The sequence below is a fragment of the Stylophora pistillata genome, chromosome 4 (assembly GCF_964205215.1).
Source record: "Stylophora pistillata chromosome 4, jaStyPist1.2, whole genome shotgun sequence".
NCBI classification, from domain to species: domain Eukaryota; kingdom Metazoa; phylum Cnidaria; class Anthozoa; order Scleractinia; family Pocilloporidae; genus Stylophora; species Stylophora pistillata.
In genome coordinates, this window is record NC_142522.1 from 5,688,054 (window position 1) to 5,707,568 (window position 19,515).

Consider the following 19,515-nt stretch of genomic DNA (forward strand, 5'->3'; position numbering starts at 1 on the left):
CTAGACGCCATTTTGAATTTGTGAATGCCAGTAACTTGAAAAAGTCAGGCTGACTTTTTCAAGTTTCGATCAGCTACACGAGCATGCGCAGACCGTGACCGTCTCCCTTTAAGGATATACTTGCATTTGAGGCACGTAGATATATTCAGCAGAAAGATTGGGGCTTTTTGGCAATTCAAGCAATAGAAACGTTTTAAATACCTTCACTCAATGATTTGTGAGTAGAAGTATTCAACAACTCACCAGTTTGATTACACCTTGACTTGACTTTGATTATTTGGTCCACAGATAATGCCTGATCGTAAACCTGTAAATGGGAGATTTTGCCACGAAAGAACTTATTCCATTTGGTCGAACCTCCAATCAGCACTTCTGAAGCATTACCTAGTTCCATTTTTACTTTGAGAACTTTTTGGGTGACTACGCTATTATTGACAAAAATGGTTGCAATCCCTGTGTGGTAATCATATGTTGTTCCAATAAAGTTCCATTTGTCTGGGCTCAAAATGTTTTTCTTGTGGAGAGAATATTCCTTTAAAGTTTTCCTATCTATGTATGTCACTTGAACACCAAGGGATTGAGGAACCACCATCAGCGAGCAAGTGGAAAATCTATAAACTGTTTCATATTTGTAAATAAAACCAGTGGAGTTTTGGAGATACACCCAAGCAAGAATACTAGTAGAGAACATTGTGTCAAGTTCTCCGTTATTTTTAAGGTGCACGAAACTGTCATTCATACCACTGAAGAAGAATGAGCCATTTGGATTTCCACAAGGACCAGGCTCAAACGTAATGTTATTAGACTTAGCTTTAGCGGCTCCAGTTGGACTCAAGTCCACAGTTTCATTTGCACCCCTCAGAGTAAAAAATGCCACTGGCATAGGAACATCTAAAAGAAATAAGATAACGAGTATTAAACTTTTTTCTCATGATTGTCAAACTATAATTGTATTTAATACGTTTAGTATAGTCGGTAAAACATTTTGGAAACAGAGCAATGAGGCAAAGTATGCTCTACCTTAGAACTCATTCTGTCTACATGTAATTATTTCTTGCTAATCTCTAATTTCTTATCCAAGGGCAGATATCTCATCAACTTGCACAACCCGAGGCTCGTGAACATTATCTGAGAATGGAATACCATACTCGAAATCAACGCGAAGAGAACTCAAAATCTGTATCAAACTGCAATTAAAAAATGAACTTTTCGAAGTGTTACCCTAGAATCAACCAAAGATTATTACCATGAAGAAGTTTTTATTTGGGCAACTGAAAAACTATTTATTAGATAGATTTTGAATTTTAAAACGTATCGCTGGACATCATACCAAGTGGCTGTTCACAGATGTACCCTTTCAAACTATTGCACGGTTGATCATTCCATCGCCATCCATAACCAGCCCAGTCTGAAGACCACCCTATCGCATTTAAGAAAGTTCCACATTTTCCATCTCCACTCGGTTCTCCTGGGCCCCACAGATTATTATTCGTGTTAGAAACCATCTGTCCATCTATCCAGACCCAATCAGTACTTTGAACAGTCAATCCAAGATAAATTCCACCGTGAATGTCAAATTTTAGTTCTCTCCTTCTATTGGCTACGGTGTCCAACGTGGACGCGTCATTGAGGACGGCAAGGTCGGCGTTGGATCGGTGGCAAAACGTCCGTGCATCACTCCACTTAAAGGTGAATGTTTTACAGAACAGAAAGCACGAAATACCAGCTCTGTACCAGCCAGGTTCACATCCAAAGGTTATATTACCACCTGAAAAATGAGATTCATTACTACAGTACAGGCCGAAATACATCAATTATTAGATATTGCTTTCTTATTTATGAAACCATTACTCGTCTAAAAAAGGTTACTTTACCTTATCTGTTCTAAAAGACGACTTCATGAATTAGCTCAGTTACAACCACTAGCGTGGCGTTCGAGCAGAAACGATCGCTTTGCGAGAGTTATCTTCTTTTGTATCCTCACCTGGTTCAGAAACATTAAGAGCATAAAAAGAGAATACTATATTTCTTCCACAGCAACTGTCATTTCGGGGATCATTAAGACTCATCATCTGACCATGCGGACCTCTATCAATCAAATAAATCTTTCGAGCATTTTTCTCCGCGTCACTGCTGAGGACAACAACATCTAGTGGAAAGCTTGTGTAATTAACAACATCCAACTTTGGCGTGATGAAACTTTTTCCCTTCAGCACTGCAGGGTAGATAAAATATGGCATCTCTTCCGGATTTCCCCGTGGTTTTTCCAGAGTGAATCGAAATTCCTCGGAGTAAAGGCTGTGGTCGGAGGGCTGCAAACCTATTCGAAAGGCTCGGCCCTTGTTCGAAGAAACGTGGAAGGTTTTTGATTCTAGAGATGAAATAGGTAAAATAAGAAAATATGATACAAAATTATATAAAAAGTAGAGAATGCAAAGATAAGATAGAGAGGGAAGGGTAAACTAAAGAGATTCAGATGTTTTGATATGTCGAAGATTTACACCTCGTCGGAGATAAAGAAAGTCAGCCTAAGAGAGCTTAAGTGACCAGAAACAGAAAACTATTTCAACCAATAAATTTAGCCATTTAAAACATATTCGCTTAACATTGTAAAGTACAAAATCGAAACTGAAATGGCGAACCCAATATATTGTTTAAATGGGAGAGAGATATACCTTTCTGGAAACAAGTTCCCCTTTGGAAGGTTAGGTCGTCAAGAGCTGCATTTCCAAAATCACCTCTGCCACTGACCATACCATCTATGACTACCTATAGAAGACAATCGAGGTAACATCGTAACTCGCTACTAGTACTTTTGTAAACTGTCAGTCTTGCGGGGTACGTCATCGATGGGGACAATCATCGTAGACAAATGGTTTACCATGTTTGGTAAAGAAATATCTAACAAGTCAGACAGAAAGGAAGATTCATAGCGATAACGCCAATCTAAATGCTATAATTCCTTAAACGTATGCAGTGAATAATGGGAATTGATCACCATCTTGATAGACGGTTAATTGCACGCTGTAGAATTATAAAAAACGTTTTTAACTTCCAATAAACCTACTTTATACCGTCCTGTCTCGTTGAAACTAATTTGCTCGCGTTTCCATTGATCTCCTCGATCCTCAGACTGAAGCCAAACCGGTTTAATCCTGTTTTCCTTATGGTTCTGTACGTAGATAACAACACAGCTCATGGTAGAACCAAACATGTGATAGTAAAATGTCATGCATTGTGGTCCCTGCATCCATGGACTTTTAAGCCTTGCTGTGTCTCCACGGCGTCTAAGAGCCGAAGCCTCAATATATATAAACTTTCCAGATCCTACGTTTGGGAATAAGATGATGAATAAGCATCTGATGACATCGTGAGCCGTTTTATGACATCGTTCTTTCAGATTAAGTTTCTTACTTCTTTCTCTGGTAAAACCTTCACGTTTCAAAATCGAAAAAAGACGGGATCACGCGAAGAGCAAGCACAGTTTGTTCAACATGATAACGAAATAGAGCTAATGGCGATGATCAAAGAGATAAAGTTTCATAGGTACGAATTCCCTGTTTGTTCTTGTTACTCAAACCCTTATTTTCTTCGCCAGGAAACCTTCTCCAATGTTCTCTTCAAGTTGGAACCTCTTCAAATGTTATTATATACCACTTGTACTCTCCTTCACAATTGAAATCTGCTTTCATCGTTTTCGAATTTTTCAAATTTTTATAAAAAAACACTTTTTTTTAAAAAGATGATTAAAGGGTTATTTATCTGTCTCAGGATAATAGCGTTGGCGAACTCTGGTTTTATTTGACGCGAGCCGGATACGAATCGGTTTAGTAGCAAAATAGCGTAACATTTTACAGTTTTTTTTTCCTTTTATTTAACTGATTTCCTTTTATTTAACTGATTTTATTTAACTGATTTTTCCTGTTTTTTTTTTTCCTTTTATTTAACTGATTTAGACATAATGTCATCTTCAACTAAGCTCTCCAGTATGGCAAAAGTAAAATCAGAAGAAGCAAATTAGACTTGAAAACTTCTATTGTTTTAATCCCTTTCCATAACATTACCTGATGTATGATCAGCTTTCGGCCCAGTTTTAACGCTTGGAGTGGACATTCCAATTGACCATTGAAAATTTGCCTTTGTATCCGGCTTCCAAAAGCAAAAATGGGAATCAAAGTTGCAATTTCCTAGGAGAAGACGAAAAGAAAGATAAGAATTGTCAGTGATTCAATTGTGGTAAAGTTTTGTATTAGATATTTTCCAAACGTAAACACTAAAAATGGAAAAGAACATTAAAAACGAAACAAAAAATTAGCAAAAAACACACAAAAAATGGAGTTGCGATACTTAATAATAAAATCTAATAAGTCATAATTCAATATCTTGACGTCAGTTCAACGTCAAATTAAAATCAAAGATGCACAAGGGGGTGCATGGAAAAAGGAATGTGATTGGTCAAAGCTACCATAGAATTTCACCAAGGAAATCAACTAAGTAGCGCTGCAAGTTATTATAAAACAAATTGTTCAGCAGATATGTACCTAACTGATCGCTTGAGTTTTCGGCTTGATTTACACACATTCCATCCGTCAATATCATATCATCGACTGCAATTTCCCCTAGGTAACTCTGGCCAACGACTCCTCGTAGTACTACCTGCCAAAATGTTGTCATATTTCTCATTTATTTTCAACATTTTTGGTCTCGTAAACAATTAAGATTTATGCGTATCGACATCACATTTGATTCGGTATTATTGTTATTTCAAATTTTCTTGACACTTGTTTTTGCAAGAACGCCCGAAAACAACGAATAAGGACAATTTCTACACTATAGCCCATAACACTTTCGTAACAATTGAAAGAAACATAGAAACGTTGGCAGGATATATAAATTTTTTATTTCGAGCAAATTTCTTTAGTTTGCTCATCTATTTCCCATCTATTGCCCATCTATTTTCGACCGTTCTTTAGTTTTGTATAATTCTTTTCCAATTCGAAGCTACAGCTCTGATATCGAACTTAATTTCCTGACTGGAGTGTCACGAACAAACCCGGCCCAAATTATGGGATAAATTGGTTGACCTCAGCCGAATTCTGGTTGATGCTTTTTCTTCATAGTTTCTGTGGTGCTTTCAAGGGAAGAGGAGGCTGGGAATGTAAGGCTGCAGAGGAAAGAGTTTTTGTCAAGAGACTCATTCCGTTAGAGTAGGTTACCCTATCGAATCCATGAGATAAATCTTACCTGAAACTCGCCCACATAAGGTATATCGACAACGGCCTTTCTCCACTGATTGCCTTGGTTTCCTTTCCTTTGCCAAATCAGGTCATTATGCAGTTTTCCCGCAGCCCTCATTAAGACATCAAGTCTTCCTATATGTAATCCATACATGTGATAAAAGAAGTGTAAACATTTTGGTCCCCAGATGAAAGGACTCAGCAGCTCTGGAAACTGATTTTGTTTTGCTGGATGTGACGCATTGATGTGGATGTAACTTCCACCTCCTGTAAAGATATGTGCGAATAGTTACATGCATTGATAAGCAGCCGCAAGAAAAAAAATTAAGAACATTATTGTAGTTAATTTACAACAGCGACCCTTGCCTTAGCTTTAAGCTTAAAGTGGAGGAAAGTTACTCTAAAGCGGCGAGCAGATGGTAGAATTCGGTTCAGATATTGCTCAAAATGCAAAAGCTGTTTTACCTACTCAGTAAATACATTAAATGGAGGGCGGATAAATAGTTAAATTAGCAACATGCCATCCTGTCATTCAAAGCTTAACCAGTAGCGGTAAAGTTCATAATCATTTATCGATTGGTAAACGGAGATAATTTGAAAAGGAAGTCGGCAGAGTCAACTTTGGAGAATGGAGTATTCGGGGAAAATTCCCAGGAAATGTTTCCTGCTGAAGAACAATTATCAGTCAGAATACCAGGGATGGGTTAGAGCGGAAGAAAAGGTGTTTTTGAGCCATAGGTAGCTTTTCGATCATCGTTAAATTCCTAATTCCTTTGCCGTTCTTGGCTAGAAATTGTTTGCAATCAACTACTTACTCGTGTGGTCTTCGCTCGGTCCAGTCCCTCTGTTTGATGTTCCATCTCCTCTCAGTATCCAATCCATTGGGTCTGCGTAAAGATTACGCCATCCGCAGTAACCCTCATCAAAAGTACAGTTTGCTAGAATTTCAAACAGTTTTTAAAAGAAGGACGGAAACATTAGCGAAACAATAAAATGGAACGTTATTTGTATGACCAGAAATTAAGAACGGTTACATCTCGCGGGGTGACTTATACCAAAATCGCATATATATTTCTTAGAAACGCTTCGCTTACTGAACTGAAGACGTTTGAGAAAAAAATTTGTATCAAGTTATAAAAATTTACCTGACATTTATCTTCCTTACGTACCTTCAAAAGCCCCAACTGACGTGATATTCTCAGGGGAGACGCACGTTAGATTCGTGCTAAAACTAATATCATCAATTGCGATATCAGCAGTGTAACTTACGCCTGCCATACCCTCAATTATGACCTGAATAAAAATAATATATATGTCAGAGTAAAAAATTTAAAAGGGTAGTTGACTAATTTATATAGCGAGTTAGGAGGACAAGGAAATAAGTGAAGACTTTGCGGGATTTGAAAGTGACGAGGGTTAATAAAGATGCTTGATGTTTATTCGAATGATTTGTTAGGAAGTGGTATGGCAAAAAAATTAGACTTATGGGTGACTATGAATAGAATGGTCAAATAACATGTAACAGCACTCCAAAACTAAATTATCTTTGATCCTTCAGGAGATTTCTTTTTCCATACTACATGGTATAATTTATTAAATGAGATTTGCCTCGCTACCTGGTAACTTCCGCTGTAATTCAAGGTCGTGCAGCCCTCAGTCCAGCCGTTGGATAATTTGCCTCCATGACGGCTCCATGCCCTCAATTCTATTCCCATCTGATTTTTAACATATACAGACAGACTCTCAATGGCTCTGCCGTACATGGAGTAGAAAAACGTTAAACGCTGGATGCCTCTCATCCAAGGACTGTATAACTTGGCCCTCTCGTGATATCTACGTGGAGGTGAAGTTTCTATGTAAATGTACCAGCCATTTCCTGAAAGAAAATTTAGTTGAACGTTAACTTGGAAATATAGACTTTGACTGTGGGCGTCCAACGTTAACAAGTTATTTGGCGTTACCTCTGAAAAAATTAAAAGGTCATGGATTTGAATGTTCCTATACGATTAAGAAAGCATTTTTGGTTTCTGAAATTTTTCACAAATCTTGGCATAAAATTCCGCTTTAAATTTTATCAATGTCCCTATTCTAGGTGTAAGTTACCTGCATTCAATGTGAGATGCATAACCATTAAATGCGAGCCCAAAGGTTTATAAGGAAAAAAAAACACTATGATAGCGCGTAACCTCGATGTTCCGCGATTGACACTGCTGCCTAACAACATAAAGTACCTTTGTAACCGCTTGAGCTGAATAATACCGCTTCCAAGAGAAGCTGCGAAAGATTTTCTGGTTTGATAAACGCCTCCGTGATTAGTTTTAGACAGAAAATTATAGTTAGCGTTTCAGGTCAGGATAAGACCTCGTGTAATCAAGATCGATTTTTAAATAGAAGACGAGTTATACCGTAATCTTCGATAAAGTAATCAAGACCCGCGAAGGTTGGTAAGCAACAAGTTATTTTGTGATTACGTTAACTCGTAGTTGTGACTTAAAGCGAAACTTATAGCTAGTTTTTTACTTTTCTTATTGTTCTTTAATTGCCACGTGCTCGTTATCCAAATTGAGATAACATTATTCGTTAAGCTATGATCGCACAATACTTAGGCAATTTCTTCACGTAATGATTTCAGCTGACCGCTTAGATATAAGAACGCCTCAAAGAATAGGAAAAAGATAAAGAAAGAAAGATCCTATGTTGGTTTGGTGTTTATTGCATGCGTGTGTATCAAACCGGGAATCGAGTGCCAATTCTAACTTGAAAAGAAACATTTCAGCTTTGCATCTCAACTATCTCATCAGCTTTTCAACCATTTGATTTGGATGTCAGATGACATCATGTTTCTCTTGTGTTTCTTGAACTTAATAAAATTGATTTTGGGGTGTCACCATTCTCTACGTACCTGAGTGGTCGCTGCTTGGTCCTGTGTCAAAACTAGGAGTAGCTCCTTGCCGGAGGAGCCAATCAAAATGATCCTCTCTCCTTTCATTCCGCCAGTTACACAGTGTTTTGTGATCAAAGGAGCAGTTTCCTAGAAAGAAAAAGGGTACTGAATTTAAGTTGTATTGGAATGACACCACTTTTAACCAAGTTATATTGGTGTATTAGGGGCTCGTCGTTCACCATCCTCATATCAGTGGTTTTCAAGTCGCGATAAAACATCCAAACCAACCGAGCATACGTGTTTTGGTAATCTTGTTCATAAGCCCATTTTGAGTAACATCTTCAACGAGTTACGAAATGGCTAGTTTTTAAACAAGGTTTGTACGCTCCAAAAAAGTCAAATTCCATGAAAAAAGAGTAGATAAATGGAATTAAAACAACAGACAGAATCCATAATATTCGAGGTGATGTGTACTTGTTATTAACAGATTCCAGATATTGATAACAAGTTGAATGTCACCTTTTGAACGAATTGTTTTAGTTACGAATATTAAACGAAAATTGAAGAAAAACAAAAGACGGGATAAACTGTGGGGCAGTAAAGAATGGCATATACATCGTAAATTCAATGTCTGAAGACACTACCTGTTACAAACAAACACTTAAAAATATTGGAATGCTCACAAACACCAAATCCATTTTACGGGAGTGCCGTTTCGGATGATAGGTTTGGTGGAACCAAAACATTTTCGGACGCATTTTGAAAAAAAAACCGTTTATACGACCATTCCAAAGAGCAGGCAGCTGCATTTAACAATGCCTAGATTCAAACTAAAAAACTAAAACGAAAGTGCTGTAACGAATATAACCTTTGATGTAAAATGAAAGGCATAGACAACTTATCAACTTATTTGCTATATCAAGACTGTTTTAATTCCCAAATGGGATATTTACCAGTGAGGTTTTGCGAAGAGACACCATTTGTTGCAAGAAGCACATGCGTCAAAAACCATAGCGAGAATGCTTGGAGAAACGTGAACATAGTAATCTTGAACTGCGCACTGTCTAGAAAGTTGAGAAGAACGATGATAAGAATACTTTAAATTTCCTTTCAGTCGATTATCATTATGATTTTATATTTGACTGGATGCCCGATAAGCAGTCATAAACAACAAACGAATGTCTTAAAAATTTCTGCTCCCGCTTCCCATCCTCTTCCGTCCCTGTTCTCCCACTTCCCACCCTCTCCCGTCCCTGTTCTCCCGGGCTCCCGCCCCCCTGCTGTCCCCCTCCACAATAAAACATACAAAACCCCGGAGCTTCTAGAAGAAATGCGCAAGCTGAATGCACTCCTATTTACCCTAAAATAAAAAAAGTTCGGGACGCTTCTAAAGGCACTTGTTCGTTTAAAGCCTGCTTTTAGCCACGAATAGTCAATTATCAGTTTGAGAGAGAAATCTTTCAAAATTTTTAATCTTATAGAGAATCTTATCGCACTTCAAGAGTTGAGAATATTTCGATGTCCAAATCGAGAATATTCCGAAAAGGAGTCGACTGTTTGTGAATCACAAGAACAAAAGTCAAACTAACCACAATTTTGCAGGTCTGTATTATAAGCACTCAGTGGAAAATGAAGAGAAATCACGAAGCATTCATGACCTTCAAGTGCAAAAAATAAAAAATAAAAAAATAAAAAAAAATAAAGAAACAAGCAGTAGGTTTATTTTTGAGGTAAGCCATAAGTCATGTGTTTGTTTGTAGTCGGAGTGAACGTAGGCCAGGGGCCCGTTTCTCGAAGGTTCCGGTAACTTAACGGACCCGTAAAGCTGTTATGTTTTCTTTTAAGATGGCGATTTCAAAAGTTTTGAAAATGATGGAATAAAACTATCAGCTACAGAAACAAAAAGGACTTGTTTTGGTTGCCAGAACCTGCTTCCCTATCCTTTAAATTTTGATTTTAAAACATTGCTTCGGGCCCGTTAAGTCACCGGGACTTTCGAGAAACGGGCCCCTGGTCAGTCAGATATTTCTTGCGTATTGGATTTCGCAATAATAAGTAAGTCAATAACAGTCGACACGAAATTAAAAGTTTGAAACGTAATAAGCTGTTATCTATATTTAAAAGAAATCTTCACATGGTTAAATTAAGTCGTCGAGCAATGAACTCATATTTTTACGTCATTCCTTAGGGTCGAATGACTCTAAGAAGGAAGTGTTTTCAGAATATGGAACGAACTCTAGACTTTTAGTTCATCAAATGGCATTAGACTGTGTACTTGTTGCGATATTGTTGTCGCTATGCCAATTTCATGATACTTTTCTTGGCTAAAAATGCAGTAAAAAGTGATTTCTTTCATCGCTCCGACGTCACAGGTTGTTATCTAAGTTTACTTTGGGGCTCTAGTTGTCCCTTTATTTAGCATCAACTATAATGAAACAAGTTAAACGGATGTTTCTTGCGTGGTTGGAAAGTAATTAGCAGGTATCCAATATTTCCCAATCACATTAGATAAAGAACTATTATGTAGCATCCATGTTATGCTTGTGATAATTCGAGAAGTCAACTATGTATATTCTGTCAGAACATGCCAATTAGAATACGCGTTTATTTGTAGCCGGAGCAAAAGAACTTTGAAAGCCAAACTCAGACAGATCGTTCATAGTATTTCATACTGGTGGCGTTTTCAGTCTATTCACGATCAGAGTACAGATCAAAAATTGGAATTTTCTTTCTACCTTTGGTTTACGGTAAGAAAGACTTTTGTTTACCAAAAAAATAAAACAGTAAACATGGATAGACTACCGTGGTCGCAGAAGTTTAAAAGCCCGTCAACGAAGCAGTCAAACACTGAATGACAAAAGTGCGATCACAGCACTTCAATAAAGTATTACTCGTGAAGCTTCCATAAAATGTTGTTGAGATAAGGAAGAATTGGAGCTCAACGGCAGCAAAACAACACAAATGCTTCTTTAGTTACATATTCGAGCCAGCACCTCTTGACGTTTAAGGAACCAGCAAATATACAGCAGAACCAATCACTGGCCAAGCCATTAATGTGCGTTTGTCGTATATTTTTGTAGCGGACTTACACAGACAGTTGTCGCTGTCGTTAATGAAAGCCAACGTAGAGAGATGTTGCTTGCGTGGTTGGAAAATAAAGCTGACCAAAAATAGCCTTTATGTAATATTTTCCGCTCTCATAAGAAAAAGAGTAATCATGAAGCATTCATGATCTGCTTGTTAAAAGGAGAAAAAAGGAAACAGAAGGCTTTTTTCTCTCAGAATATGCCAATTAGAAAATAGGTTCGTTTATGGACGGAGTCAAAAACAGATGTTTAATGCTTATTCAATTTCAGTGCACAGTTAAGGAAGTCAACGATCGTCGACTAGAAATTCAAATGGTAAAACGCGATGAGAGATAGTCATCTATTTTTAAAGAAAGTCCTTACATAGTTAGATTGCGCCTTTAAAAAAATAAAGATATCTTATCTTATTATAATTAATGTTGACCGGAAGTTACAGCATCGATTACTGAGTGTTTCAAATGAAGCACAAATATATGAATGGGAAAGTTTTCTTGGTTTTGAAAAATGCTATTTTTATTTTCCCTGTAATACATTTTCTTAAGTAAAACTTGTTCAATTTTGCATGTGCGCATTTTGTGTTTCTTTGCCTGTCTTATGACATTTTCCCGTCTCACGGAAAAAGATGTTTTTCATCATGTCACGAGCAAGGGACAGAAAAAATAGTCATGTTGAATCGAACTTCAGACCTTCAATTCCATATCAGGCCCCAGAATTTTTTTTCTTTGTCCAGCACTCGTGACTAGACAAAAGAGCTCCCTCTTTTTTTACCGAGCTGAAAATTTACCACTTTTCTTATTCTGTTCAGAAACTTTAAATAGCTACCAGCGATCGAATGATAGCGGAAAATTCAACATCAATTTTTAATTTTTCACTACCGTGCTTAAGTGTGATCTTTTCCAGACCTCAGACCTCAAACCTCGAGCACTTAGGGCCCCACATGTACACATGTACTATATGGGTATTTAAAAGTAACCTCACGATACAAGACCATCATTTGGACTCTTACAAATATTTTGTTGAATTTACGAATGTCATACGAGGAGTCACATGATGCAGACCCGACTTGTATTTGCATTTGGTCTTAACAGCAATTTGATAATAACTTATAAAAATAATAAGAACCTATTCACTGAGTGGGAGGGCCGGAGGGGAAAATATTTTTGTCGAGTTCTGTAGGGCATGAACGTCCGTGCACGTCATGAAAGTCATGAGCACCCGTGCGTCATAAACATCAGTAAGCATTTCATCATATGACTACTAAGTGCTGGAAATTTCGAAATATTCTTTTTAACTTATATAAGACGCGATAGACTGGCGCGCGCAGGAAAACCGCAAATACGATTTCACTGGAAAACTTTTCCTTTTTTTTTAAATTAGAACAAGAGACTCATAATTCATTGAAAAACGTGACCCTGTCCCCCTTCACAATGAAAGCGGCAAAACCCCGGAGCTTCTAGAGGAGATGTGCTAGCTAAATGCACTCCACTGAGTCACTCATTATCCTAAAATGAAAAAAAGTTCGAGACGCCTCTAAAGTAGTCTCCCTCGTTGCAGTTTTTAGTCTCGTCACGCAACGCTCCTCCCCACAAACGGCTGCTCACATTCGAACAACATTCCTTACCACTACGTCAACCAATCACCATTCGGATTACATATGCCGAGAACTCTGCGCGCCAAAGTAATCTAACCAATCATGTTGTTTGTTTCATCTTGGAGTTCAAAGCTTTCAAAAGTGGCGACCTTTGAAGAAGCGTTTGATGTTGTTAGTAATACATTTTGAATTCCTAGCTTAGATGCGCAGCAAAAAACTGGAATTAGGAAAATAGTTGAGGAAAGAAAGGATGTATTTGTCAATCTTCCTACTGGTTTCGGGAAATCTCTCCTGTATCAAACACTACCACTCGTGTTTGATCTTACCTCATAAAAGCCTGGTCATATCGTCGTCGTGGTCTCACCATTGGTAAGCCTTATGGACGACCAAGTGTCCCATTTGAAGGAGCTGGGGCTAAAAGCAGCTAACATAAGTTCACTTGAGGATGGTAAACGCACTCGTGTTGAAAGCGGCAAATATTCCTTAGTTTACGGATCCCCTGAAACGTGGTTGAAGAACGAACGCTGGAGATTTATGCTGACGAACTCTGTGTATTCCAAAAAACTCTGTGCCATTGCCGTCGATGAAGCGCATGTTGTAAGACAGCGTAAGTGTTTAAATAAAAACGAGACTACAGCAAAACCTTCATCGGCGTTTCCTCCATCAAGAAACTACGATCAAATGCAGAATTTGAAAACGCGGGAAAAACGATATTGATTACAATCTTTTGTACTCTGATTGGTCACATAAGAAACGATGTCAGTCACCTCATAGTTGCAAAGACAACAAAGGGAAAGGAATGTTGTTCGAATGTGAGCAGCCGTTTGTGGGGAGGAGCGTTGCGTGACGAGACTAAAAACGACTGTGAGAGAGACTACCTCCAAAGGCACCTGGTCGTTTAAAGCCTCGTTTTAGCCACGAATGGTAAATTATCAATTTGAGAGAGAAATTTGTCAAAATTTCTACCCTGCCAGAGAACTTTATCGCACTTCAAGAGTTGAGAATATTTCAATGTCCAAATCGAGAATATTCCGAAAAGAAGTCGACTGTTTGTGAATCGCAAGAATAAAAGTCAAGCTAACCATATTTTGCATGTCTGTATTATAAGCACTTAGAGGAAAATGAGGAGAAGTCACGAAGCATTCATGACCTTCAAATGAAAAATGAAAAAAGAAAGCAACGAGTATGCTTACTTTTGTCGAAGTATACCATAAGTAACATAGGAAGCTTTTATCTGTTTATAAAAGAAATCTTCACATGGTTAAATTGAGTCGTTGGGCAACGAGACAATATTTTTACGTCATTCTTTAAGATCGAATGATTCTAAGAAGGAAGTGTTTTCAGAATATGGAACGAACTCTAGACGTTTAGATCATCAAAGGGCATTAGACTGTGTACTTGTTGCAATGTTGTTGTTATGCCAATTTCATGATACTTTTCTTTGGCTAAAAATGCAGTAAAAAGGGATTTGTTCATCCTTCTGACGTCACAGGCTGTTTTCTGAGTTGAAATTGAGGTTCTAGTGGTCCCTTTATTCAGCATCAATTATAATGAAACAAGCATCCAAAGTTTTATTTTTGTCGGAATATGCTGATTAGAGTAGATTTTTGTTTTTTAGACCGAGTTAGAGAAAAATTAATGAAACTCAACTTAGACTGATGTTTCTTGCGTGGTTGGAAAGTAATTAGCAGGTATCCAATATTTCCCAATCACATTAGATAAAGAACTATTATGTAGCATCCATGTTATGCTTGTAATTATTTGAAAAAAAGCCAAACTCAGACAGATTGTTCATAGTATTTCATACTGGTGGCGTTTTCAGTCCATTCACGATAAAAAAATTTGAATTTTCACTCTACCTTTGGTTTGCGGAAAAAATGACCATTGCATACCGGAAAAAAAAAAAAAAACAGAAAACGTGGATAGGCTACCGTGGTCGCAGAAGTTTAAAAGCCCGTTAACGAAGCACTCAAATACTGAAGGACAAAAGTGCGATCACTCAGCACGCCAATAAAGTATTACTCGTGAAGCTTCCATAAAATGTTGTTGAGATAAGGAAGAATTGGAGCTCAACGGCAGCAAAACAACACAAATGATTCTCTTGTTACATACTTGATCCGGCACCTCTTGACTTTTAAGGAACCGGCAAATATACAGCAGATATTGCAAATCTCCAACTTTATCCTTCTTTTTTTCAACCTGTTTTACCCGAAGAATTACTGTCAGAAATATCACTTGTACCGAATGATAAGTCTCATGGTTTGTACTCCTCAACAGCGAAATTATTAAAATGTTCGAGTAACGTCATAGCTCCTGTCCTTTAGCTACTTGATACATCGATCAGATCAGAGACTTATCCATCACAACTCAAAATTGCTAAAATTACACCAGTATTTAAGAGTGACGATGATACTGACGCAAACAACTACAGACCTATCTCTTTACTTTCAAACTTTAACAGAGTATTCGAGAAAATGATTTACAACAGATTGGCGAGCTACATAAAGAAACACGAACTTTTGTATTCCTCACAATACGGCTTTCGTAAGGAGCATTCAACCCAGTACGCAATATTGGACATTGTTAATGATATACAGGCAAACATGAATCAACGATTGCTATCTTGTGGAATATTCATTGATCTCAAAAAAGCTTTCGACACGGTCGATCACGACATTTTGCTTGATAAACTCGATCACTATGGCTTTCGTGGATTAAGTAACGATTGGTTCTCCTCATATCTTAGAAATCGCACACAAACTACCAACGCAAGTAGGCCATTGTATTTCAGATAAAGCTGTCGTTGGATGTGGTGTTCCTCAAGGATCAATTCTTGGACCATTACTTTTCTTGCTATTTGTCAATGATATCTACAGATGCTGGAATAAATTTAAGTTTTACCTGCAGACGTCCTAACATTTTGTATGCGAACGAAAATCTGAAAGACTTTGAAACAATTGTCAACAACGAGTTACAAAACCTTTATAACTGGTTGACAGCCAACAAATTAACTCTTAACACTAAAAGATCCAACTTTGTAATTTTTCATCCTCACCAAAAGCGACTGGCTAACTAACTAAAATTCTGCATTTTCGATAACGAAAAGAATAAATATGTTCGTCTCGAGTCTAAGGTTTACATAAATTATGTGGGCGTTCCTACTGATGAGAATCTCTCTTGGAAATACCACATTGATTCTATTGCTACAAAAATTAGTAAAAATGTTGGGCTATTTGTAAAGCTACGCCACTCTGTACCTTGAAAAATACTAACGAATATTTATAAGTCATTAATCCACCCTTATTTAACCTATGGTCTTGCCGCCTGGGGTCCGGCATTGATGACTCATCTTAAAATTCTTATTCTTCAGAAAAGAGCCCTTTCGTCTGCTGTACTTTGTAGACTGGCATGACCATGCAATTCCTTTATTTCTTAAAGCAAACGTGCTTCCGATAACTTTTCTTTATTACGAGTCGGTACATACTAAACCTATTTCAGAAAACGTCTAATATTCATTTACACAATACACGATCGTTTACGTCTGGTAAGTTTTATGTTAAAAGTTCGAGATTAGAAATAAAAAACAATTCCTTCTCTTTGATGGGAGTAAAGCTGTGGAATAAGATACCAAGCTGTAGAACGGATCTCCCAAAGAAAGCTTTTAAAATAGTCCTTCGCAAATTGCTATTTGATATCTTAGAAAAAGAAGATAACTATATTCAAATCCCCATGATCATTAAAAAGGTAGGTACATAGATACACTTTCTAAGTTTAATTGTCTTCTTATCTTTTTCTATCTGACTGTGTAAATAAGGACTCCTTGTCCTTAGATATCAGACGATTTATGTTATTCAGGTACTTGTCTTGCCCCGCCACGATTAGCTTTCTAGCTATTTGCGGGGGAAACTATCCCACTTTAATTTTATGTAAAAAGATCAAAGAATAAAAATTGTTGTTACTGTTGTAACAATCACTTGCCAAGCCATTAATGTGCGTTTGTCGTATATTTTTGTAGCGGACTTACACAGACAGTTGTCGCTGTCGTTAATGAAAGCCAACTTAGACAGATGTTGCTTGTGTGGTTGGAAAATAAAGCTGAAGGAAAATAGCATTTATGTAATATTTCCCGCTCTCCTGAGATAGAGAGCAATCATGAAGAATTCATGATCTGCTTTTTAAAAGGCGAAAAAAGGAAACAGAAGTCTTTTTTCTCTCAGAATATGCCAATTAGAAAATAGGTTTGTTTATAGACGAAGTCAAAAACAAATGTTTATTGCTCATTGAATTTCAGTACATTAAGGAAGTCAACGATCGTCGACTGGAAATTCAAATGGTAAAACGCGATGAGAAGTAGCTATCTATTTTCAAAGAAAATCCTTACATAGTTAGATTGCGCCTTTTTAATAATTTTTAATAATTCCCATTATCTAAGATTTTTGACGTCGAATGAATGAATGAAGTGCTCTCAAACATTTGAAAGACTTCTAGAGGTTTAAACATATAATCATGCGCCAAATTTTCGCCACTTATTTTCATTAAGAATGCAGTAAACGGTAATTTGTTCATCTCTTGACGACATGGGTGGTTTTCTAAGTCTACCTCCAATTGTCCCGTTATACCACATCAACTGTGGTGTAAATTTTGCGCTAAATGCGGGAGTATCTTTCAGGTCTCTACTTCGACAGGATAAGATCTCCTTGCCAAGCCCACTATTTTCTAAATTTCAGAACATTTGTTGAGCGTCCTAACCTTTAAGCAGACGTTTCCTCTCCGTAACAGTGCATGAAGGATGTCCTCCACTGGGTTTCTTGCTGACACTGAGTAAGAATAATGAACACAATTCTGTTTCCAATTTTACGACGCGTTTGGCATAATCAAATAAAACACCAGCTGTTATAATTAATGTTGACCGGAAGTTCCTGCATCGCTTATCGAACGTTTCAAATGAAGGACTGGTATATGAATGAGAAAATTTTATTGTTTTTGAAGAGAGGCTATTTTTGTTTTCCCTGGAATACATTTTCTTAAGAAAAATTTGTTCAATTCATTGCATGTGGGAATTTTGTGTTTCTCTGCCTGTCTTATGACAATTTTCCCTTCTCATGGATAAAAGTATTATCACAATGGGTTTTTGATGACCAAACATAAAACGGAAAAATATGTTTTTCATCATGTCCCGATTACGGGACAAAGAAAAAATAGTGTTATGTTGAATCGAACTACAGACCTTCAATTTCATGTGAGAACTCAGAATTTTTTTCTTTGTCCCGCGCTCGTGACTAGAAAAAATATCTTCCTCTTTTTTTACCGAGCTCAAAATTTACCACCTTTCTAATTCTGTTTGCAAACTTAAAATGGCTGCCAGCGATCGACTGATAGCGGGAAATTCAATCTCAATTTTTAATTTTCCACTACAGCGCTAAATTGTAATCTTTTCCAGGCCTAAAACCTCAAACCTGGAACACTTAGGGCCCCAAACATGTACTATATGGGTATTTAAAAGTAACCTCACAATACAAGACCATCACTCAGACTCTTACAAATATTTCGTTGATTTACGAATGTCATACGAGGGTCACATGATGCAGACCCTACTTGTCTTTGCATTTGCTCTTAACAGTAATTTGATAATAACCTATAAAAATAATAAGAACCTATTCACTGAGTGGAAGGACCGGACAGGAAAATATTTAGGCAGATCCTACTTGTATTTTCATTTGCTCTTAGCAGAAATTTGATAATAACTTATAAAAATAATAAGAACCTATTCACTGAGTGGGAGGGCCGGACGGGAATATATTTTGCTCGAGTTTCGTAGGTCATGAACTTCCGTGAACGTCATGAAAGTCATGAACATCCATGCGTCATAAACATCAGTAAGCATTTTATCATATGACTACTAAGTGCTGGAAATTTCGAAATATTCTTTTTAACTTAGATAAGACGCGATAGACAGGTGCGCGCAGGAAAACCGCACAAACACTTCCACGAGAAAAACTTTTCCTTTTCTTCGAATTAGAACAAGAGACTCACAATTCATCGAAAAACGTGACCCTGTCCCCCTTCACAATGAAAGCGGTAAGACCCCGGAGCTTCTAGAGGAGATGTGCAAGCTAAATGCACTCCACGGAGTCACTCATTATCCTAAAATAATAAAAGTTCGAGAGGCCTCTAAAGGCACTTGGTCGTTTAAAGCCTGCTTCTAGCCACGAATGGTCAATTGTCAGTCTGAGAGAGAAATTTGTCAAAATTTCTACCCTACCAGAGAACTTTATCGCACTTCAAGAGTTCAGTAAATTTCGGGGGCCAAATCGAGAATATTCCGAAAAGGAGTCGACTGTTTGTGAATCGCAACAAAAATCAAGCTAATCACGGTTTTGCAAGTCTGTATCATAAGCACTTCGAGGAAATTGAAGAGAAGTCACGAAGCATCCATGACCTTCAAGTGAAAATGAAAAAAACAGGCAGTTAGTAGGCTAATTTTTGTCGAAGCATGCCAAGTTTACTTTGAGGTTCTAGCTGTCCCTTTATTCAGCATAAACTATAATGTAACAAGCATCTGGACGTTTATGTTTGCCGGAATATGCTAACTGATTAGAGTATATTTTTGTTTTTTAGACCGGGTTAGAGAAGATTAATGAAACTCAACTTAGACGGATGTTTCTTGCGTGGCTGGAAAGTAATTGGCAGGTATCCAATATTTCCCACTCACTTTAG

At 37.4% G+C, this 19,515-nt stretch overlaps 2 protein-coding genes across 2 annotated transcripts; both read right to left on the reverse strand.

Moving 5' to 3' along the window:
- Window positions 1-193: 193 nt before the first annotated feature.
- LOC111344967 (uncharacterized) lies at window positions 194-5,391 on the reverse strand. Its single transcript, XM_088756600.1, has 8 exons — window positions 5,245-5,391; window positions 4,542-4,656; window positions 4,065-4,187; window positions 3,068-3,327; window positions 2,676-2,769; window positions 1,985-2,371; window positions 1,331-1,768; window positions 194-891 (listed from the first exon to the last, which is right to left on the reverse strand). Exons 1-8 carry the CDS (start codon window positions 5,389-5,391, stop codon window positions 194-196), a joined length of 2,262 nt encoding a protein of 753 aa, XP_088612726.1.
- Window positions 5,392-6,398: 1,007 nt separating this feature from the next.
- On the reverse strand, window positions 6,399-17,672 carry LOC148732136 (MAM domain-containing glycosylphosphatidylinositol anchor protein 1-like). The gene is made up of 5 exons (XM_088756602.1): window positions 17,548-17,672; window positions 9,075-9,185; window positions 8,140-8,268; window positions 6,854-7,113; window positions 6,399-6,530 (listed from the first exon to the last, which is right to left on the reverse strand). Exons 2-5 carry the CDS (start codon window positions 9,160-9,162, stop codon window positions 6,399-6,401), a joined length of 609 nt encoding a protein of 202 aa, XP_088612728.1. The 5' UTR covers window positions 9,163-9,185; window positions 17,548-17,672.
- Window positions 17,673-19,515: the final 1,843 nt, after the last annotated feature.

Bases quoted from the DNA above. Each gene is read 5' to 3' on its own strand.
- LOC148732136 (XM_088756602.1), bottom strand. From the start codon at position 9,162: ATGTTCACGTTTCTCCAAGCATTCTCGCTATGGTTTTTGACGCATGTG. The intron at 8,269-9,074 runs GTAAATATCCCA...TTTTCTTTCTAG, and splicing joins CTCTTCGCAAAACCTCACTG to GAAACTGCTCCTTTGATCAC. The intron at 6,531-6,853 runs GTAGCGAGGCAA...ATTTTTATTCAG, and splicing joins ATTACAGCGGAAGTTACCAG to GTCATAATTGAGGGTATGGC.
- LOC111344967 (XM_088756600.1), bottom strand. From the start codon at position 5,391: ATGTATGGATTACATATAGGAAGACTTGATGTCTTAATGAGGGCTGCG. The intron at 4,188-4,541 runs GTACATATCTGC...GTCTTCTCCTAG, and splicing joins AAACTCAAGCGATCAGTTAG to GAAATTGCAACTTTGATTCC. The intron at 2,372-2,675 runs GTATATCTCTCT...TTTCATCTCTAG, and splicing joins GGGAACTTGTTTCCAGAAAG to AATCAAAAACCTTCCACGTT.